General features: G+C 36.7%; 2 protein-coding genes across 4 annotated transcripts; both read left to right on the plus strand.

Annotated features, from left to right (window-relative positions):
- On the plus strand, positions 3,057-8,357 carry LOC109231014 (putative pentatricopeptide repeat-containing protein At5g08490). Its single transcript, XM_019396533.1, has 2 exons — positions 3,057-3,169; positions 5,535-8,357. Exon 2 carries the CDS (start codon positions 5,674-5,676, stop codon positions 8,230-8,232), a length of 2,559 nt encoding a protein of 852 aa, XP_019252078.1. The 5' UTR covers positions 3,057-3,169; positions 5,535-5,673; the 3' UTR covers positions 8,233-8,357.
- Positions 8,838-14,814, plus strand: LOC109231015. Of its 3 annotated transcripts, XR_002068745.1 has the most exons (5): positions 8,838-9,162; positions 10,103-11,630; positions 13,775-13,896; positions 14,142-14,222; positions 14,309-14,814. XR_002068745.1 is itself a non-coding variant. In XM_019396534.1 (4 exons), the coding sequence occupies exons 1-3, from the start codon at positions 9,010-9,012 to the stop codon at positions 14,197-14,199; spliced, it is 333 nt and encodes a 110-aa protein (XP_019252079.1). In that variant the 5' UTR covers positions 8,838-9,009; the 3' UTR covers positions 14,200-14,222; positions 14,309-14,814. The 3 variants fall into 3 exon arrangements, 1 of the variants encoding a protein (XP_019252079.1); XR_002068744.1 differs by having other exon boundaries at positions 8,838-11,630; XM_019396534.1 differs by lacking the exon at positions 10,103-11,630.

Consider the following 24,476-nt stretch of genomic DNA (forward strand, 5'->3'; position numbering starts at 1 on the left):
CACATCAATAAACCGGGAATTCAAGAGGGAGGTTAATTTTCAGTTACACAACCGAAAAACGGAAAACGGATAACGGAAAAACGTTTAATATTCCGTTGGATTTAATATTAATATTAATATTAATATTCTGTTATTAAAATAGATATTTAATAACATTTCTGTTAATATTTACCATTAACAAATAAATTTGGTCCAAAAAATTAATCAATCAATCGATCATTTGACCAAATCCAAATCCGAATCCGAATCCGAATCCGAATCGCCGAGCGAGCAACGACGACTACGGCGCGAGGCTTGCCTTCTTCTCAACTCTTTAAGAGCTAGAAGAAGAGCAATTGCTTATATACCCATCAAAAACCTCTTCCTCTTCCAATATGGGATAATGTCCCTTTGTCAAGGAGGGAATCTCAAATGAAACTCAAATATTTCATTTTCCCTCCATTTCCCATTCACCCTCTTTTAAGCCTATTTTAATGCTTAAAAACCCAACAACAATTGCCACGCTTGAATCACTCATATTTCAACAATTACATCCGTTTAGGTAAACAATCTTCCTTATATCATGAAAATAATCAATTATTGAATTAGTCACTTTGATAACTTGTAAAACTCTTATGCATGCTTTATTTTAGGAACACCTGCAATGGACAGCGAAAAGGAATTGTGTACCAATGTGTCCCAATTAATAGTTTAAGAGTATCTGATTCATGTTGGGTAATACGAGTCTTAGTATTTGGGAGTAGAATAGCAAAAGATTTCAACAATAAAACAAATCAAGGCACCCGAAAAATTGTGACATTAGTTGATGAAGAGGTAATTATTGTTTTATATCAAAATTTTATTTCATCTCTTTTTATATTATAGTTTCAACCATCAGATTAGCTTAAAGTGAAACTTTTTACAGGGAACAAAAATTCACGCTACACTTTTCAATGGTTATATTGAGAAGTAACAAAATTATTTACAGCAAAACATGATCTGTTACATCATAAACGGACGCATCAATAGTGTTAATCCTAATTTCCAATCAAATCACAAGGAGCTTGAGATTGGATTTAAGGAGAATACTTTAGTTGAAGAAAGCAACAGTCACTTTTCAACCATTGGTTTTCAAATAATTTTATTTCATTCGATGAGGCATCAAAATGCACCAATGGAATAATTTTTGGTAAGTTGTTTAGATTTCATCCAATAATCTTTCACTAAATATATAAACAATATCATACTTCTATTCGCCATATTAATATTTTGGTAATATACATATATCTATTTAATATTCTTTCTAGATATAGTTGGAATTTTAGTGGATGTTAAACCCTCTATGGGAGAAGGTTCAAAGAAACGAAGGGAGATAGTGCTTATCAACGAGATGTAAGTTGGAAGTTTTAGTTCAATATGTTAAATGTTTCTTCGTAATTAAGATGTTAATGATTATATTTAATTGTACATTTCAGGGTTGATAGAAAGACTGTAACCTTATGGAATGATTTCTCAGAGATAGACGGTCAAGGGCTACAAAAATTGATTGATGAAAAACCTGTTGTTGCAGCATGTGATGTTAGGAAAACAGCATACAGAGGTAATATCAAGAACTTTAGTATTTTTGTAAATTGTTGAATTTTTTATTATATTTAACATCTTTTTTATCTGTGAAGGGAGTTTTCAATATCCACTACATATGTTAGTAGTATAATGATAAATCCAAAGTTTGAAAAGGCAATAGCTCTCCAAAACTGGTAATATTTGCTTAGATTTTTTTTAAGTTTAAGCAATCTTAGTAAAATATGGTTATTATTATTTAATAATTACACAATATGTAGGCATGGCTACAAGAAGGCAAAAAACATAAATATAAGTCTGTTGCCAAGTATACAACTAAAAAACGCTCGGGAAGTGAAGATTGAGGATATCAAAGGTGAATCGTTTGACAATAAAGAGGTAAATTCTTTCAACTACTTCGGAAATATTTATACTTTTTAAGTGTCCTACCTAACCTATTTTTTTTTTTTTGGTAGGATACATATTTTAAATTTAATGCAAGAATAAAAGATATAATGAATAAAGACGAAAGCATATCCAGCAGCTGGGCGGTGATCCTACAATGCAAAAATAAGTTCTTTACATGTCCAATCCCCTTTCTCTGTACGTAGCACTAAGTGCGGCAAGCATCTCTTTCCACCAACTAAATGAAGCATTGCATACACAAATTAAGTATACACATTATACATGAATTTTACATATATTACAATTATATAATTATATTTATTTTTACAAATTCTGAACTGTTTTACTAAATGCATACTTTAGAGGTGCCTTCCTCTTACCAGTAATAACTGAAGCAACATTCTTCACGGCGAACATCTGCATTGTTCGACGGATGATATCAAGAGGGTAAGCAACAATTTATCCTATGGTTCCAACAACATCACCACATTCAAGCTTCGTTGTAACACTCAATTTAGTGTCCACATGCTAAATACAACTATTTTTTCAATGTAATAACTTTTTTTGGCATCATCAATTGCTATTACTCTAAATTCATTCTTATTCAATTTAATATACACTATTTTAGGCGGTCTACCATTTAAATATATGTTGCATCATCGATTACTATTATACTTATTCTTATTCTACCTAATTAAAAATCTCTCCTTTTGTGCATAACACATAATACACGTGCAATGCACGTACACTAAATCTAGTTTTATTGAAATGAAAGAAAATATTTTTTCTACATCGTGAAAATAAATTTTTTTTTTTGTTGAAATGAAAGAAAATACTTTTTTACATAAAAAAAAACTTATTTTATTAAAATGAAAATGAAAGTACTCATAATTCTATTTTGGATGGAGTGGGGGTGTGTGTGTAGTGTGGGGGTAGGGGTTGGGCGAGTTGGGGCGTGTGTGGGTGTGGTGGGGTTGGAAGGTAGGGGTGGTTGGGGTAGGGGCTGGGTGGGGTAGGGGTAGGGTGGGTGGAGTGTGAGGAGTTGGTGGGGATGAAAATAAAGTGAAGAAGATTAATAAAGAGTTTTGAACTTTTTTTTTTCTCTTCACAGGAAAAATATTTTCTTAAATATCCAAAATGTGAAAATTGGCGTCCTACCAACACACCCTTTCGCAGAAGCTTTCACTGCTTCGCCCTGGGGTCTGCGAACTCCTTCCTGTTCTCTGTAAGTTCACTCTCTCTCTCTCTACCGAAATTGGGTTCCCTGCAGAAGTAAGGAAACTAACCGAAGACCATAGTTGATGAACAATGGTGAAGAACTATCTGAGAAGATTAAAATTGGCAGAACACTTCCTTAATTCATTGCCAATTTTTGTTATTCATTTGGACTCCAAATACTTGTTTAATAACCAACTAAACTTATCCTTACTCTACTTGTACTCTATCTCAATCTTATCTATAATATACAAAACATATATCCTTTAATTACACCCCCAATTTGCCCAACTTTCTTGAGATTCATTGAATTTGCTGTTGGCCTCAATAAAGATATCTGCCTTTTGCTCTCTAGTAGGAACATAGCTTGTAGTGATTATTGAAGCGTGTGAACCATCTCATCTAAAAGCTTAAACTTTTAGAGAGACTCACTTTTATTCATTTGATTATGTCTTCAACGCACCCCTCACATGCGGGCCAGATTCTTTTTCACGGGCCAATCACGTGAAATTCTTTAATAATGGGTGGCGGTGAGATTCAAAACGAGGACCTCTGCATTCTCTGGTACCATGTTGAAGTGAAGGTTTGAGCTGTTATAGAGAGCATACTTTATTTTTTTAATTATGTCTTCAACAATGATGACACCAATTCGAATCTTGTCCCTTATAGCGTGGCCGTTCTGATCGCTATGTGAAGACCAACTTGATTGTCACAATTTTGTCCTGTTGTGTGGTTCTCTGTTTCACCAAGACAATCCGACAAACTTCTTAACCACATTATCTTTCTGGTTGCATTTTCCACCGCCCTATACTCAGACCTTGCCACAGGGGAATGTTTCATAGTCTTCCAAGACACTGGTGCTTTTCCCAAGTTAATGAAATAACCGGTCACTGATTTTCTACTCATGGGACATGACGCCCAATATGAATCACAAAAACCCCTCAAGAACTTGTTATCAACTGGAAGTAGTATGCCTTGAACCAGACTCGATTTCAAGTACCTCAAAACTCGCATAGCTGCATCCCTATGACCTTGACGTGGATCCTGCATCGGCTGACTCAATATGTGAGCAGAATATGTAATTTCGGGTCTTGTTCTCATCAAATAATTTAATTTCCCAACAAGACGGCGATAAGTAGTTGCATCTTCAATTTTTAACTTCCGAGTTTTGTGACAAGTGCTGCTGCTGCTATATAGTAAGAAAGTAATGTGCACCCATTGTTAAAGGTGTTCTATATCTTCCCCATAAATCACTTTGGACTAGGTCAAAAGGATCACTTGCCTTATTGAAACTTATTGGATAGGAAATAAGAGCTTGCTTAGCCCTGTGACAAATAGCACAGCTCCTAGAAACAAAGCTACAAGTTTGTAGCCCAAGAATTTCAGACAACTTTGACATATTTGCATATGAAATGTGCCATATTCTTGCATGCCATAAGTTCACCTTCTTTAGACTCTTTAAAACTGCACTTATTCCGAAAGCCCCATTCTTTAGATAGTAAACCCCTCCTCGCAAGTTACCCGGGCCAATCAGCTTCTTCGAGGTGAGGTCCTAGATAACAAAACGATTAGAAATATGTCACCATGCACTTTGTGTCACTTGTCAACTGCTGAATTGAAATAAAATTACATTTAAAGTTTGGAACTAACAACACACTGCTAAGTGCCATATGAGCCCCAAAATGAACCCTTCCCACCACATTCACCTGGAAGACCTCACCATTTGGCACAACAGAACAATGGTCAACGGATTATTTACATTGAATGGCATTTCTCCCAGGCATGAACTTCTGGGGTGTTTTCTTCAGGCTTCTCCAGTGAACCATCTATGGACATCAACTTATTTTTGGCTCGCAATGCATTCCGCATTGCTCTAGCCCATCCATTGTAGTTCTCACTATACATGGTGCTTGGAATTAACACCATTCTAGGGTTGTTGGATGGAGAAACATAGTAAGGAGAATTGGCATCAATCAAGGAGATCTTGGCTTTGTTTTCTATAGACATTGTTGATTTCTCTGATACCATGAATTAACTATCTGAGAAGATAAAAACTGGCAGAACACTTTGTTAATTCATTGCGCATTATCAGTATATATACAACAAACACACAGGAAGTATTTGTGATTCATGTGGACCCCAAATACTTATCTAATAACCAACTTATAATATATACAACATATATCCTTTAAGGTGGTTTTTGGTTAGTTTCCTTGATTCTTTCAAACCCAATTTCAGCATGGTTAATGAACATAGAGTTTTGCTGACAAGTCTCTCTAACTCAAAACTAGGTTTCTTCTATATATAAACTATATCTTGCTTTGTGCTTCCTGAAGACTTTCAATTTTGTCGCTGAATTGATTGAATTGTCACAGGCCCTATGGGGAAGTACAGTTGGAGTGTTAAAGTTGATTCTTGGGAATAATTCAGTAATTCCGTGAAGAATGAAAGTATGCTTTGGATTATGAAAGTCGATATGCATTGACTAAAGAATTACTACTGGAATTTTTTAGCATGAAGAATGAAGTAGTATCTAGCATTATCCAAAAAATACAAAATCCAACAGTTGCTGACTACCAAGTCTTGGCAAATGTTCTGAAATCTTGTGCTGCCATATCAGATAGAATATTGGGGAAAGCTCTGCATAGTTCTGTCATTAAGTTAGGCCATCATTCTTGTCAATTTGTTACAAAAGCTTTGCTTAATATGTATGCTAAATGTAAAGATCTTGATGAATGTCAAAAGCTTTTCAGCCAGATTAAATACAGTGACACAGTGACATGGAATATTGTGTTGTCTGGATTTACTGGTTCGCGGTTTCATGAAACAGAGATGACAAGGCTGTTCAATTCAATGCACAGAGCCCATTATCCTAAGCCAAGTTCTGTCACTCTTGCTATTGTTATTCCTGTGCTTGCCCGCTCTGGAGCTTTGGGTGCTGGAAAAAGCGTTCATTGTTATGCGATAAAATACGGATTGGATTGTAAAACACTGGTAGGAAATGCTTTCTTATCCATGTATGCAAAATCCGGGAATATTTCAGATGCAGCTGCTACTTTTCATGGAATTTCTGACAAAGATGTTGTTTCATGGAATGCAATGATTGCAGGTTTCATCGAGAATAAGCTTACGGATAGGGCTTTTGAATTGTTCAGGTTGATGTTGAAAGCTTTCATTCTACCTAATTATGCAACTATTGCAAATATTCTTCCTATCTGTCCTAGCTTAGGAGGGATAGCTGGTTACCACTTGGGAAGGCAAATACATTGTTATGTTTTTCGACGGACTGAGCTGCTATCAGAAGTTACCGTCATCAATGCTCTTTTGAGCTGCTACTTGAGGGTTGGAAATTTTGAAGGAGCAGAGACTTTGTTCCGGAATATGAAAAGTAAAGATCTGGTATCTTGGAACTCAATAATTGCTGGATATGCAGTTAATGGTGAATGGTTGAAGACACTGGATATTTTCCGTGAATTCACTAAAGAGGAGATGAGTGAACCAGACTCTGTTACTCTTGTGAGCATTCTTCCTGCATGTCCACAGCTCAATAACATGTTGATTGGGAAGCAGATCCATGGCTATGTAATTCGTCACTGTTTCCTCCATCAAGATACCTCTGTGATTAATGCCCTTATAAGCTTTTATGCAAAATGTGGAAACATCAAAGAGGCGTGTCACACATTTTCGTTGACTTCTAACAAAGACGTGATATCATGGAACACTATGCTTGATGCCTTAGCAGAAACCCAACTTCACGAAGAATTTATTAACTTGTTAAAGGGGATGTTTGTAGAGGGGATGGAAGCTGACTCCATCACATTATTGGCTGCGGTGCGCTATTTTGCTAATATTTCCAGAGTGGATAAGGTCAAAGAAGCACATGGTTTTTCAGTTAGATCTGGTATCATGCTAAGTGATACTGAACCTACTCTCGCTAATGCCTTACTTGATGCATATGCAAAGTGTTGCAATTTGAACTATGCTAACAGAATATTTGAGAGTTTATCAGGAAACAAGAATGTAGTCACGTGCAACTCGATGATATCAGGGTTTGTGAATTATGGTTTGCATGAAGATGCACATGGTATATTCAAGAGGATGACCGAGAGGGATCTTACCACGTGGAATCTGATGGTTAGAGCTTATGCTGAAAATGATTGTCCTGATCAAGCAGTGAGTCTGTTCACTGAGTTACAGCATCACAAAATGAGGCCCGATGCCATGACCATTTTGAGCCTCCTTCCTGTTTGCGCTCAAATGGCCTCAAGCAACCTGCTGAAGCAGTGTCATGCATATGTGATTAGGTCTTTCCTTGATGACGTTTATCTGATTGGAGCTCTCATAGATGTATATTCGAAATGTGCTACTCTAGGATATGCATACAAGCTTTTCCAATCATCTCCTGCCAAAGATCTTGTTATGTTTACAGCAATGGTTGGAGGGTATGCTATGCATGGAATGGGAGAAGAAGCACTTGGGATATTCTATCATATGCTTGAGCTGGACTTCAAACCAGATCATGTTATAATAACTACAGTGCTATCTGCTTGTAGTCATGCTGGCCTTGTGGATGAAGGGTTAAAGATCTTTGATTCAATGGAAAAGACGCATCAAATCAAACCTAGCATGGAGCATTATGCGTGTGTGGTGGATCTACTTGCACGTGGAGGCAGAATTAAAGATGCATTCTCCTTTGTGACCCGGATGCCCTTTAAAGCCAACGCCAATATATGGGGAACACTTCTGGGTGCCTGTAAAACCCATCAGGAGGTTGATATAGGCCGTACTGTGGCAGGTCACCTGCTTCAAGTCAATGCTACTGATATTGGGAATTATATAGTCATGTCAAATCTGTATGCTGCAGATGCAAGATGGGATGAGGTCCTAGAGATAAGGAAGTCTATGAAAACGAGAGATCTTAAAAAGCCAGTTGGTTGCAGTTGGATTGAGGTGGAACGGAAGAAAAACGTATTTGCTGCTGGTGACTATTCTCACCCACAGCGAAGATTGATATACGAAACATTAAGAATCTTAGATGAACAAAACAAAGAGCTATATGAGTATGAATTATAGCCTCCTAGTATTTTGATCGTGTGAAGTATTACTGCGCTACTGTATCACCAAATTATGAAAGAAAGTGGTCCACTTTTGTCTTGCTGTATCACCAAATTATGAAAGAAAGTGGTCCGTTTTTGTCTTGCTGCTTTTGATATTAGTATGGTAGAATTTCTTTTCATTGTCCAATGTACGTCGCTTAATTTTGGAAGTCCAATATGCATAGAGCTTTTCTCAAAGCTTGGCCTGCTATGTTAACGTTTTATACTAATGCAAACTGCAGATCGATTCTGTACCCTGTTATTCCCCAGAAAGGTCAAAGTCTGATATTGGCATGCAAGTGTCTTCTTGCTGGTTGGGCATTTATACTCTTTTCATTCTTTTTAAGGAGAATCCAATCTCATCGTAAGCTATCTAATCAATACTTTTATTAGCTACCATTTATTTGACTTAGCCAATTCTTTGCCCTAATTTTTCCTGGCATTGTTTTTAGTTGACTCCAGCACATTCCCAGCTTCAGTGGTCTGGTGAAAAAAAAGGCAGACCGGTACACTAAGCTCCCGCTATGCGCGGAGTCCGGGGAAGGGCCGGACCACAAGGGTCTATTGTACGCAATGTTACCTATGCAAGAGGTTGTTTCCACGGCTTGAACCCGTGACCTCCTGGTCACATGACAACAACTTTACCAGTTACGCTAAGGCTCCCCTTCTACTGTGGTCTAGTGAGAAGAGGATTTATTGTAGCAGTTTGAGGTGGATTTTAGTGCTATTTTACTCTTTCTGCTATGATGGAAAGATGGATGGGGAAATTCAAGTTTTAGAATTGATGGCTGATGAGAAAATTAGATACCTATTTGATCATTTGTGTACAGTTGTGCGATTTCGTGTTTCCTGGGCATTGGAAAGGCTGAGCTCGAAGTTGCATTTTCTGCGAATGCTGTTAATTCAGGTGCGTCTTTTTATTATCAAGCAGTGTGATCCTGTTCTTAATATATTTCTTCTTGACAAGATTACATAATGGAGAATAGTGAGAGAATGCAGAATGCATAATGCAAACAAGCTGACATGGGCAAATATTTAACTCATGTGAATTTTGTGCCTTTCTCTTGGTCTCACTGGCATACATTTTGAATGCTGTTAGTGAGCAGTGTGGTAAGAATTTTGTCATCGGTGTTCCTATTGGTAGTGAACAGTAGTCAAAGATGACCTGTATGTAAGGATTCATTTATTAATTTTTTGTCTTAGTTCTTTTTAGGACTACATCATATATTACCCGATTGGAGCAGTTCTGAAATTTCTGTGCAAAAGTATATTTTGATCTTGTGTTTACTCGGTTCAAGTTCATTGAGCATGGAGGTCTAAAACTTTGAAAGACTTTCATCAATGTTGGAACAAGATAATCGTTATTCTTGTTTGATCGTTTAGAGTCTTTCATCAACTGGTCATGAAAGATTTAATTGTATTCTCCATGTATGTGTTTATATTTGTGCTTTCACTTGTTGACATACAAAAGAACAAAAAAAAATCTAAATACCTTTTGTTTGAAGAACTTCCAAAGCACCAGTTCATTCATAAGAGGAGTTGCTTGTAATCTTTTAAGGTTTTTGCCCATGTGATGTCGTTTTCCCATCTCCTGTCACTTTTCCTCTCACCTCAAAATGGTGACTTCAGGGTTTTAGCTTATGCAATTTCTCTTGGGTCAAGTTGAGTGGGTTGGGCTACGACCCATTCTTTAGCCCATCTGGATCCAAGCCTTCTTAGCCCAAGTAGATTTTTGGTGGTTCGGTCAGACCCATTTATTGACCGAACCCATTTTAACTTTTGCCCAAATTTGACGCACTGCAGAATCACAAATCAGATTTGACACATGTTTTTGAATTTGTTTGAAGTTAAATGGTGCATGACAGAATCTCCTAAAGAGCTGCTACTTTGTTGGAGTAAAAGAAGACTACATAAAGACGATAAAAAGTTGGGGAACGCTATACCGACGACTATATGGTGGACTGTGGAAGGAGAGATATCAAGATACTTTGAAGGGAAAAAGGAAAATATCTGTACCCTATAGATGTTTAGCTCTCTTAGCGTTTTGGTGTAAAAATGAAAATGTAAAGTAGTCAGGATGGTTGTTTTCCTTGTATCTTTTTTTTTGGTAATTAAAACATTTTATTACCAATGAGAATATTTACAGCTAACAAAAGAAAATAGACCCTACATCACTGGACATTGCGTCCCCAGTGTTGTAGCAGTCTCCACTCTTCTAGCTACCTAACATCAGATCCTCCATTTTAGTTAGCCTAAAAGTTCAGCTAGTGCACAACTCCTCCTACTTACTCTAACTACCACTCCAATCCCAGTTGTCAAGGGTAAAAATTCAATTCTTTAGTCTCCGAGCTAGTTTTGGTTTCCTACTTCCTCTATAGTGTAACTCCTAGATGATTAGCCTCACGATCGCTGCAGCAGGTCTGGTCATAGCGGCGAACACTCTGTTGTTCCTTTCTTGCCACACATAATAAATCCCACCAGCCTCTGAATATCTCAGCTTTGGCATCCTTCCCTTGCAATGTGTCATAGCCCAGCCAAGTTCAGCCTCCTACTCTAGTGCTTGTTTATTCAGTCCTTGTCATCTGAGTAGTCTCTCCCATATCTCAGCTGCAACATCACATTTGAAGAAGAAGAACAACAACAACAATAAACCCAACTTAATCCCATACGTGAGGTTTGGGGAGGGTAGTGTGTACGCAGCCTTACCCCTACCCTATAAAGGCAGAGAGGCTGTTTCCGATAGACAACATCACATTTGAAGAACAAATGGGATATACTCTGCTGTGCAATACCACACAAGGGACATGTTTGATGAGTAAGAATTCCCCATTTATGTAGTCTGTCCTTGGTGTATAGCCTCCCATGTGCCACCAATCTTACAATGAACAACCACTTTGGCGAGCCATAGTTATTGCAAACAAGCCTTCTCCAACTGACTTTTGTGAATGTTCCTAGCATCTTCTGGTATATTTTCTTGATAGGAAATTCTGCCATGTTTTGCATCTCAGTGAAAGTGATCCCAGCTTCCTCAATGTACTTATTTGCTTTGAAAATTTCTGTACCATCCAAGAAGCTTGATTAGTGTTGGCCTCCCATATTGCTCTCCCTTTCCCATAGTGAGCATGAATCCACTATATGATGGAGGGATTGAAAAAGCACCGATTGTCAGCCGCTATTTCTGTTTGTTTGCCTTAATATTTTTTTTTTATTGTTTAACACATCATGCCCCTGAGTTGGTGAGCTGTAGTGTGCTTTAAACGTTTGTTCTACTCCAGAAAGCTTCAATCTTTCTGAGGAAGAAAAAGCACTGCCTCTAAAACTCTTCAATTGGAGGCTGCTTCAATTCAGAGATCCGGAGAACAGATTCAATTGATGGTATGCACATTATGTATATTTATGCCTTTGAGATCTATACCTGAGAGATTTGTTGTTTTTTCTTTGAACATCGTCTTTCGCTTGATTTCTATTAAAATTCCTCTCCTGTTATTTCATGTTAAAAATACTGGCGTTTGTGGTGGTATGGCTCTGCTAGTTGGAAATAATTGATTGTTCTCATAATTTCAATAGGGTGTTTATCGGGACTATAGTATACTGCAGTAAACAAACTTTTTCTTTTACGAGACTCTGGTAGGACTCAACTGGAGTTGCTCATTTTGAATCAAAGAGATTGAATCTTTGTGGACATGCTAATGTCCTGTTGTGGTAGTACACTTAGAAAGGACTGTTAAAAAGCTTTCTGTTCAAGATACTCTCAACTTCCAATTATTTGTCCAAATATATTATCAGTAGCCAAGATTTAGCTAATGCCCGACAGCTTTTTAGAGCATTTGTGTGCACTTTGATTGCTATTGGGTTAAGTGTTTGCTATTACATTCCTAAAGGAGCATGAGTTCAATGGAATTCTTTTGCTCTCCATTTGCATTCTCTCTCTCTGCTCCCTGCAAAGTAGTGCTTTGACTCAATTTATATACAAAATTGTTGGTTTTCCTTTTTCATAGCACAATATTAGGAGTATTCCTCAGAAAATATCTTTGTTTATGAAGAATATGCCAGCAAAAGTTAGTACAAGAGAGGGTTGCTCAAGTGGTAAGCACCCTCCACCCCCAACCCTAAGGTTGCAGGTTGGAGTCACCGAGGGAGCAAAGTGAGAGCTCCTCAAAGGGGTTAAAAAAACCCGAAAAAAAAAAACTGTTGGTAACTTGGTCCAAAAGTGGTGAGATCTTTTTAAAAAAAAAAATATAACCAGTAAATCCCTGAGGGACAATGGTGTATGGTTCGAAATTCGGTGGATAATGGCCCACCCCTCTACCCTTCTGCGCCAGGGTTCGAACCCGTTACGTGCGCCTAATCCACAAATCAAGTGTTTAGTGTATTCAGGAGATACCTGTATCATACCCATTGACACATGTTTGTCAAGGCAAACGAAGAGCCTGAGTAACATTGACAGGAGGTTTAAAAATTCCCAGCACACAATACGATGCTGGTGATGTTAAACTGAAGCGCCTTCTCCTTATCTGCAAAGTAAGCACTTATTTGGATGTGCCAGAGCTCGACCATAAGAGTGCTTTTGGAGATGTTGGTCCCACCTGGCATACTTAAACATGCAAAGTTTGTTAATCTTAAACAATCAAGGACATAGTATAAATTCCTAAATGTAATTAGTTAGTAAAAGTTCAGTCCTCTAAGGTTGTGTCTCTGTCAAGTAACTGCATTGACAATGCGATGCTCCTAAAAGTGGACATATACAGAACTTGTCCATTCCTATCTTAAGCAAAGTTTGGCTCCTGACTTGCAAATAATAAAATGCTCTTGCGCTTCAACTTTATTTAATTATTTTAAAACATCTCTGCCTTTTCCAAATATTTATAGAGCGTTTGTTCAACCCATTACCAAGTTAGTTGGATTTGGTAAATCACATAATCATCATTCACCTTGCTACCAAAACTGAAGGTTAGATTTGAAACTATTTTTTGATAACTGTGGTGTTTGGGGCAGCTTGTGCGAACTTCGACTATTTTATTGGTTACTTGGTACCTCCCACAAGCACAACTGTTGAATAACTCTGCTCAAATGAGAAGAAATCACCTATTGTTTTCTGTTGTCTTTGCTGGATTTGAACCCTGGTCTCCTATGTTTTCACCCACTTTATTGACTATTAGGCCAAGCCCTTTGTTGCAAAGGTTTGAAACTTTCTACTATTTCAAAAATTCTAATGAAAAAGCTGTGTGCTCACATCTAAATAAAGAATTTAATGATTGTAACTACTTACTGAATTATAATTTGTATTTAACTTAACCGTATATGGTGTACAAAAGCTGTTGATTATGATATTCCATGAAGTGGAATGAAAAACTTCTCTGACATACCAATTTATGTTTGATAAAATTATCATGAAAATTCCATCTATCTCTTCTGGTATATCAGCCATATATTGCAAATGTAATTTATGCTTTAGTTATGTTACACATATGGGTGTGTTTTCATGGTATTTCTGATGTTACTCTATCTTTATCCTTCAGGAAGAAACAGTGGAGAAATTTTCAAAAGATGGTGGTGATATACTTACTCTATCTCTTTACCAGATGGATTTGGATAGAACCCTGTTTCTACTAAGATCATACTTACGAACCCTCCCCAAAAGGTAGCTTTCAAGTATACTTTACTTTGACCTGTTGGTATAGGTAAAGCTTAATCTGGGAGGAGCTATAGTCATGATGCTGGCATGTCAGTTTAGCATCTACTTATAGTTTTAGAACATCTCTTTAAGTTATTGACAATGTGTCTTAGAAGTAGTGATGTTTCTATTTGCATATGATGGAATCTCAGTTCTCTGTGTATATCTACAGCTTATCCCAATACTACTTCCTAATGAACATTTGACTACAGATTGAAAACTATGCATTTCACATACAAAAGCTACCGAGTTGGGAATCGTATATGTTAACAAGAAAAGAAATTTGCTGACAGGTAAAGCTGTTTATCTTCCTATATTACTCTAAATGTGCAATGAAGAGCCAAGTAGAGTATTTAATGTTAATTACCTGTGGTTATAGGTGTATTGACGACATGGAGCAACATCTAAATTAATCTGTTCTTTAAAAATTGCCTCATGGTTTCAAGTCTCATTCGAAGCAATCTTCACTAAAGTCTGGCAGATGACATGGGTAGACTTCCAGTTTTCCCTGCAACTTGATTGAAATAAATTTTGTTCAATTCTCTTCTCCAACCACCTTGATATGCATCTGTGTATGCATGTTTGGGTTTATCCATCTCCTTGTTGAGCTAAGAGAGTTCCCAGGATCTGTGCCAAAAAAAAAATGAAAAAGCATGTTTATATAATAAAAGATCTAAATGATCTAAATTGTCTATGAATACGAGGGTGCAACAATTATAAATGCTCTAAAAAATGAGCAAAATCTGCAATCTGATTGTGAGTTTAGTAGAAGGCATGAAATTGTTGAGCGACTTTCTGCAACATTCTAATTGTCTCTGATGTTCTCTAGTGTACTATTACAATTTGAAAAGTTAGTAGAAATGAACTACTACACTACAGCTCCAATGGGCAAGAAGTTTCATTTTCACTTTCATAATCGTCACCGACTTTCTCTGGTGGCGTTTCATCACCAAAACTTCTTTTGCACTCAGTATGCGCCCAGAGGTTTGCTGTTGAAAGGTATTCAAATTTTTTCTTATCATCAACATCTCAACATATTTGAAGAGGGAAGTGCCATAATGAATCCTAAAATGAGATTGGGAACTCAATTAAAACAATAACTTTAACAAGAAGGTGGTAAAAGTGCGTATGAATTATAAAAAAACAAATGACAACAATTACAGTCCACTTTGTCTTTGGTGCTCTTTACCATTGAATATCAAATCAATTGTATACATTTCTAAATGACCAACAATGTGTTCTATATAGCGATTGGGAATAATGCGCGCTTACATCTCAATGTGTTTTAATCTAGCCTCATACGGTTCGCTATGTGCGGAGTCATACATATTTATTTTTTTCTCATTCAAGTCCAATACTCCTAAAAGAAAATGTGTCGCATCATCAGTGATTTTGAAGTTAGTCGACATGGAAAATGATTTTATCATTCATGCTATTCCACATCCCCAATTTCCTCCCCACACGTACGGTGTAATTACTATTGATATCCACTGGACTAGAAGTCATGTGACGTATTTTAATTGAGATTTTAATATACCAGAAACATATAGTTATTAAACACTTTATCTATTGTCGTGCATCGAAATGGATGGTTACGAGGGTGGTAACGTTTCTTCCTCGAATAATAAGAGGCAATGTCAATATGCTTCACAAACAAAGAAAAAGAAATTGCATCAGCACAAATACTAAAAACACAAAAAGAAGAAGAAAAGAATTGTCTCGTAAATTATGAAACATTATCATCAAGCGCATAGCCACTGTTTGAAAGCTCCAAGAAGAATATTTTACTATTGATTTTTGAAGCGTACAATTTGTATGGATTCTTGCTAACATGATTATTATTAGCATAAATATCAATTTCTCGCTGAATGAAAAGTCATGTTAAATTTACCAATCTTTGTTGATAGTGGTTGGGGAGTTCTCTCCAAGCTACTAGGTCACGAGTTCAGGGCTGGTAAACGATCTCCAAAAAAAAAAAAATAAAAAAAAATACGCTAAACATACTGAATAAACTTATACTTTCTTGCAACCTTCATCTTCTCCTTGCCTAACCGGTCAATGAATTTATTCAACAAAGTTTCATCGTCTTTGACATAATGAAGCACACATTTACGGGTATATGTCGATTTTAACCCGACCATATACACAGTAATCTCATTGTTCAACACAACCATCTTTATCGTCAGTCTAAACGAAGACTGTAATTGCCAACAAAGCTACTACAAAAAAAACTAGAATTAGCTGCGAATGTCGTCGCTAATCTGTCGCTAAATCGCTCGTAGCTAGCAGAATTTCTTGATAATCCGTTGCTAATCCGTTGCGAACTGAGATTAGCGATGGATTTTTCTGTTTAGCTACAGAATTTGTCGGTCGCTAAAACCTGATTTTTTAGTAGTCATATCTTATTCCTTTTTTCTCTAACAAACTCTTCTTCAACATAAGCTACTTTATTTACATTTGTATCAATATATTCTTCACCACTGATATGTTCTTCAATATCCACGGAAGAACCTTCATCGACGCTGCCTTGTGTAGTCGATCGAGTAAGAAGAGCAAATGAATGACCATCACAACCAAATCACCCCTCTTCCTTATCCTATAAGGGGTCATTTGGTTGGAAAGATATTATCCCAGGACTAATTATTTCGGGATTAGTTATTTCATCTTTCTATGGGGATAAAAAAATACTACAATCCCTGGATAATTAATCCCGGGATTAATTATACCGCACTTTTCTCCCAACCAAACATGGGATAAACTCTTCTTAAATTTAGTCCCGGGGTTAATTATTCTTTGTCCCTCGTACCAAACGAGCCCTAATAGTGTTTTGTTCTTTGTTCTTCTACAACATCTTTATTTTGATGTGCGAGCAAAAATATGTATACTTTAGCCACTAAAGACTTCCTTAATGTGAATTATAATAACCGAGTATTCTGAAGTTTAGTTCTTGCAGTTCAAACTTCAGGACATCGTGTCCTGAAGATTCAGTTATTGTAGTTCACATTAAGATAGTTTTTAATTGATAATGTATACATATTTTTGCTTGCAGATAAAAATGAAGATACTGCAGAAGAACAAGGAACAAAACACTATTAAATGAAAAGGAAGAGAGGTGATATTGATTTGGATGGTCCTTCATTTGCTCTTCTTACTCCATTGACTATGTTTAACCAAAAAAATAAGAATTTCGATCAAAGCTTGCTATTAGAAGAACTCGGGTTACTGATAATCAAATAAAAATAAGAATAATTGATACGAACAATTGCAAGATAGAAAGCAAATTAAATAAGTGTATTCCAATAGTATTTCATGTCCTCACAAATGTTTATTCCTCACCTTTTATAGCTATTTTTAAGTAATACGTTTCTTTCCTCCCATAATGGAGTTATTATGGGCAATTAATGATATTTAATATAACGTTATAATTGGCAATCGTAACTGTTCAATACAGATTCTATAACGTTTTCCGTAATTAATGCTCATTAACTACCAATAATACGTATCTATCCTTTTTTGCTATCTAGGTTCATTCCTCCGATGCTTTTCCAAATTATCAAGAGGTTCGAGCACCCATCCCTTCTGTTTTTCTTATATCTTCGCTTGTGTCTGTTAAAACTCGTGCCTCTTTAACTATTCTCTTCCAGCTGTCATTCTTTTACCGATCCACGTGTCATGACATATCATTACATAATAAATTCAATATACTAACTTGAATTTTCCCAATACAGACTACACAAGGAAGCTTCGATGAAGATTTTTCCATGGACATTTAAGAACATATTGGTGATGAAAACAATATTGATACAATTGTAAATAAAGTAACTTATATTGAAGAAGAGCTTGGTAGAAAAACAAGGAATTAAAAGTTTGGTTGGCAATTGCATTCTATGTTACGCGGATGAAAAAAAGGGTGGTGGTGAACAATGAGAACATTGAGTATATGGACAATGTAAATTCAGCATATACCCGAAAATATGCATTTTGTTATGTCAAAGATAATGAAAACTTGCTGAAGAAATCCATTGATTGGTTAGGCAAGGAGAAGAGGAAAGGTCACAAATCAGTATTTTAGCGCACTTATCATTCAAATATTTGATGTTATTTTAATTTTTGTGTTTTATTTTTAGGCAAAATGATATTTATGCTAATAACAACGATATGAGCAAAAATTCGTATAAATTGTATGCTTCAAAGTTTAGTAAAATATTCTTCCTAGAGCTTTTGAATAGTAACTATCCGCTTGATGATATGATTTCGAATTTATAAGACATTTCCTTTCTTCTTCTTTTTGTATTTTTTAGGTATTTGTGTTGATGCATTTTTTTTTGTTGCTTTGATTATGAAGCATATTGAAACTACCTATTATTATTTGAGAAGAAAGAGTGCTACCACCCTCGTAACCATCCATTTTGGTATATGACAATAGATGTAGTTTATGATAAATATTTTTTTAAATTGGTAACTATATATTTTTGGTATATTATAATTTCAACGAAGATGCTTTATATGAATTGTAGTATGGTGAACATAAACTGTTTACTAGAGGGGGTGGGGGGTCGGAGATATGGAATGACATGATGTTACCTTTTAAGAGTATTGGACTTGAATGGGAAAACATAGATGTGTATGATTCCGTGCATGGAAAATCGTATGATGTTAGATTAAAACACATTGAGATATATGCATGCATTATTTCCAACCTGCTTGAGTTTTCGTTGTTTGAAACACATCGTCAGTTATTTATAAATGCATACAACATATTTGATATTCAGTGGCAAAGAGCATCAAGACAAAGTGGATCGTGAGTGTTGTTTGTTTTTTTTAATAATTCATATGCACTTTTACACTCTTCTTGTTAAAGATATTGTTTTAATTGAATTCTCAATCTTTTTGTTTTTTTTACTGATTATGGCACATTCTTCATCTAATATGTTGAGTTGTTAATGATGGGTAAAAAAATGTAAACACCTTTCAACCTGAGGAAATATTAGACTCTAGAAAAGAACTTGCAGTAAACCTCTGCGTGCATGCTGAATATGAAAAAAATCCTGGTTATGAAACGCCACCGGAGACAGTCAGTGATGTTTATAAAAGTGAAAATGAAACTTCTTGTCCACAAGAGTTGTAGGGTATAGTAGTTTTATTTTTACTAAAAAGGGCAGCTTGGTGCACAAAGTATCCTGCATTCACGCACGGTCTGAGAAAATGTCGCACTCCAAGGGGCGTGATGTAGACAACCAAACCTAATGCAAGCATTAATGACTACTTCTGCAGCTCGAACCCGTGACCTATAGGTCACACGGAGACAAATTTACCGTTGCTCCAAGGCTTCCCTTCTATAGTTTTATTTGTACTAACTTTGCAAATTGTAATAGGAATATAATAGTGAACATCTGTGACAATTAGAATGTTTCAGGTTTTGTTGTAATTGAGAATTGATCTCACAGGTTGTCACCTTCGACAAGCTTCATGTGTGGTTGAAGCCCCTATTTTGTGCACTGCCTTCTATTCTCACGGGAGAGGTGTGGAAGAGACACAATACAATCAAACATGGACGCTTACATTCCTCGAGTTAAATACACAAAAGTTAGCTGGACGTCACCTCCTTCAGGCTGGTAGAAGTGTAACGCTATGAGGCATGTGGTGATAATCCAGGTTTGAGCTTGTTTTGGTTTTATGTTAGACTTGGTGGGGAATCTTGTTCATGCGAATGCGAAGATGATGTTGGACTTTAAGCCATTGGGCTTTAAAGTAGAAGAAGTGTGAATTGGAAATGGAGGGAAATAAAATGGAGGGAAATTAAAAATTTGAAGAAGTGAACTTTTGTCTTGCACTTTGTCCCTCATTGGTGAGGGACAACCACATTTGTGTGCTTATATATAGAATCACTTCTTAAAGCTCTTAAAAGGAGTTGAAGAGAATTAACCCTCGCGCCGTCGTCGTCGCTCGGCTCGGCTTCGGCTTTGGCTATTTGGATTTGGATTTGGATTTGGATCGATAAGATTATTTTTGGACAAAATTTATTTAATTATTTAATAATTAATTGAATGCCAAATCACTACTGAAAATACGCCAAAACCCTGCTGAAGGTTCAGAGGGCCTCTCTGACCGCGGTTCTGCCGCGACCGCGGTAGAACCGCGGCAGGCTGATTCAGAGAGCCTCTCTGACCGCGGTTCTGCCGCGACCGCGGTAGAACCGCGGCAGGCAGCATATTCTTCTGAAAAGGCACCTTTTCCAGACACCTCTTCTGATAATTGCCTATAAATTCTGAGGCAAGGCTCCATTTTCTAAACACGAAAAACACTCTAGAACTTCTTTCTTTCTGAATATACTGCATCCTACTTCGCAGTCTCTCTCTCTCAAATTCGTAAGTGTGATTTTGCTCCGTTCTTTGAGTTCGTTGGTATCCTGCAGTTTGTATTGCCACTGTTGCAGGAAGGTTTATTCCGTTATATCCTGGGAGGATTTAATCCATTACCTTGGCAACGTGTGAGGGGGTTAAAATTCCTTAAGGACACACAAGAAAATTGTGGACTCGGAATATTTCTTAAACTCTTCTGTTTTTCCAGTTTCTTTTATTTTTCTAACAGTTTTGTTTGATTTTTGGTTTAACACAGTAACACTCACAAGCTTAAGGAATTGCCATACTAACGTTTCTGTGTTGAAACATATATTAAACTGTTATTCATATTTTGTATACTGTTTTGGAGACTAAAGCCTTGTTGCTTTCTACTCCAATAATTCTTCCTGTCCGGTTTAAAGTACATAAAAACTTTGCCGGAATAATAAACGTACGGGTTTGAAGTATATAAAAACTTCACCATTGTTACGTGTTGTATGTTTGGTTTGATATTCAGTTTGAAGATATCAAAACTTCACTGATTTAACAAAGTTCTGTATTGTTTTCAACTTTACAGAAATATGACGAATGAAAACCAAACTAATGGAAGTGTTGCGGGAACGGGTGCTACTGTTACGAGTGCTGCTGCCTCGTCAAGCCGTTCTACTCCTGCTCATGCTATGGCACCGGTAGAAAAACCCGGAAAGTTTTCCGGTATTGACTTCAAACGCTGGCAAATGAAGATGCTCTTCTATCTTACTACGTTGAGTTTGCAACGTTTCATCAAGGAGGATCCTCCGGTCATGGCTGAAAATACTCCAGATGATAAACGACTTGTTGTAACTGAAGCATGGAAATATTCTGATTTCCTGTGCAAAAATTACATTTTGAGTTGTTTGGAAGATGGCTTGTACAATGTCTATAGTGTCATGGAAACTTCAAAAGCGTTATGGAATACGCTTGAGAAGAAGTACAAGACTGAGGATGCCGGACTTAAGAAATTCGTGGCTGCAAGGTTCTTGGATTTCAAGATGATTGACACTAGGTCGGTCATAACTCAAGTCCAAGAACTACAAGTCATTGTACATGACCTCCTTGCTGAAGGTATGACCCAAATCAATAATTTTATTAATAAGATTTATCTTATTATTAATAATGAATTTGTTATTGAAGGTATGGTCATAAATGAGGCCTTTCAAGTCGGTGCTTTCATTGAGAAGTTACCTCCGCTGTGGAAGGATTTTAAGAACTATCTTAAACACAAATGGAAGGAAATGACACTAGAAGACTTGATTGTTCGTTTGAGGATAGAAGAGGACAACAAAAATGCTGAAAAGAAGTCACGTGGAAACTCGACAATAATAAGGGCTAACATTGTTGAGGAGGCGCCACAAAATAGAAGAGAAGAAAGCTCTGGACCAAAGAATTACCCAAGTAAGAAGAAGTTCAAGGGTAATTGCCACAACTGTGGAAAATCTGGGCATAAGGCAGTGGATTGTCGTGCCCAAAGAATGATAAGAAGAAAAAGAATCAAGCCAACATGGTTGAAGATGAAATGGAAGACTTGTGTGCCATGTTGTCTGAATGCAACTTGGTAGGAAATCCAAAAGAATGGTGGATAGATTCTGGAGCCACCCGCCATGTTTGTGCTAACAAGGAGTTATTTTCTTCTTATGCCCCCGCAGGTCCCGACGAGACAATCTTCATGGGAAATTCATCTACGGCCAAAATTGAAGGAGTTGGCAAGATTGCGTTGAAGATGACGTCGGGAAAAATAGTGACTCTAAACCAAGTCCTCCATGTTCCAGAAATTCGCAAGAATCTTGTGTCTACCTCACTTCTTGTCAAGAATGGATTCAAATGTATTTTTGTTTCTAATAGTGTTGTACTAAGTAAGAACGATTTGTATGTAGGAAAAGGTTACCTAAATGAGGGCCTTTTTAAGCTAAATGTAATAGCAGTTCCTATCAATAAAGTGAATGCTTCTTCTTACTTGCTTGAGTCAAACACTTTATGGCATTCGCGTTTAGGTCACGTAAACTTCAAAACATTGCGAAAGATGATAAATCTAGAAGTATTGCCAAAATTTGATTGCATTAATTCCAAATGTCAAATATGTGTGGAATCAAAGTATGCTAAGCATCCTTATAAGTCCGTTGAAAGGAATTCAAGTCCTTTAGACTTAATTCACACAGATATTTGCGACATGAAGTCAACACCATCTCGCGGTGGGAAAAAATATTTTATTACTTTTATTGACGATAGCACGAGATACTACTATGTTTATTTACTTAATAGTAAAGATGAGGCAATTGATGCTTTCAAGCAATACAAGAGTGAAGTTGAAACGCAACTAAACAAAAAGATCAAAATGATAAGAAGTGATAGGGGTGGCGAATATGAATCTCCTTTTGAAGAATTATGTTTGGAAAATGGCAATATTCACCAAACAACTGCCCCTTACTCTCCACAATCTAATGGAATTGCGGAGAGGAAGAATCGAACGTTGAAGGAGATGATGAATGCATTGCTAATAAGTTCTGGCTTACCACAGAACTTGTGGGGGGAAGCTATACTTACAGCTAACCGAATAATCAACCGTGTACCTCATAGTAAAACACAATCCATTCCTTATGAGAAGTGGAAAGGAAGGAAGCCTAGCTTGAAATACTTCAAAGTGTGGGGGTGTTTAGCTAAGGTACAAGTTCCTAAACCTAAAAGGGTTAAGATAGGTCCAAAAACGGTTGATTGTGTGTTTATTGGATATGTAACCAATAGCAAGGCATATCGGTTTCTGGTTCATAAATCAGAAAATCCAGAGATTCACGTTAATACGATAATAGAATCAGATAATGCTGAATTCTTTGAAACTATTTATCCATATAAAAAGGAAAGTGAAGTGACCTACCAAAAGTCAAAACGACCTCGGGAGGAAATAATAGATGGTATGCCTAATGAGGAAAATCCGAGAAGAAGTAAACGTCAACGAACATCTACTTCATTCGGTCCAGATTTTCTGACTTTTTTGTTAGAAAATGAACCTCGTACCTTCAAGGAAGCAATGTCTTCATCAGAAGCACAATATTGGAAAGAAGCGATCAATAGTGAAATAGAATCCATATTGAGCAACCATACATGGGAATTGGTTGACCTTCCTCCAAGTAATAAAACATTGGGTTCTAAATGGATTTTCAAGAAGAAAATGAAAGACGATGGTACTATTGACAAATACAAGGCAAGACTTGTTGTAAAAGGATTTAGACAACGAGAAGGTCTTGACTATTTTGACACATACTCGCCGGTAACAAGAATTACATCCATTCGGATGCTAATAGCGTTAGCCGCCTTGTATGGTCTTCAAATCCATCAAATGGATGTAAAAACAGCCTTCTTAAATGGTGATTTAGAGGAAGAAATCTACATGGACCAACCTGAAGGGTTTGTTGTTCCGGGAAAAGAAAAGAAGGTGTGTAGACTTGTTAAGTCTCTTTATGGACTAAAACAAGCACCCAAACAATGGCATGCGAAATTTGACCAAACAATGTTGTCAAATGGCTTTAAGATTAATGAATGTGATAAATGTGTTTACATTAAGAACGTTCCAAATCATGTAGTCATTGTTTGCTTATATGTTGATGATATGCTAATAATGAGCAAAGACATTGCCGACATTCAAGCTACTAAACACATGCTTGCTAGTAAGTTTGATATGAAAGACTTAGGAGTTGCCGATGTAATTATAGGAATTAAAATCCAGAGGACTCCTCAAGGTCTAGCTTTGTCTCAATCACATTACGTGAAAATGGTACTTGAAAAATTCAAACACTTGGAATTTAGAAGTGCAAGAACTCCAATTGACTTAAATCATCATCTCATAAAGAATAAAGGTGAAAGTACGTCTCAACAGAAACAAAGTCCACAAGTGGATATGTTTTTACTGTTAGTGGAGGAGCAGTATCTTGAAAGTCTTCCAAACAAACGTGCATCGCTCGCTCTACAATGGAATCAGAGTTTATAGCTTTGGATAAAGCCGGTGAAGAAGCTGAATGGCTTCGAAATTTTTTAGAAGACATTCCGTTCTGGCCAAAACCTTTAATAAAATCTTTGGTCCATTCTCGTGATGAAGATAATGTTCAGTAACAAGGATAGAACTTTACACGTTCTTTAATGATTACCTAAGTTTGATGAGGTATTTATCAAATAGTG

This window comes from Nicotiana attenuata, chromosome 8 (assembly GCF_001879085.1).
Source record: "Nicotiana attenuata strain UT chromosome 8, NIATTr2, whole genome shotgun sequence".
Classification (NCBI taxonomy): Eukaryota; Viridiplantae; Streptophyta; class Magnoliopsida; order Solanales; family Solanaceae; genus Nicotiana; species Nicotiana attenuata.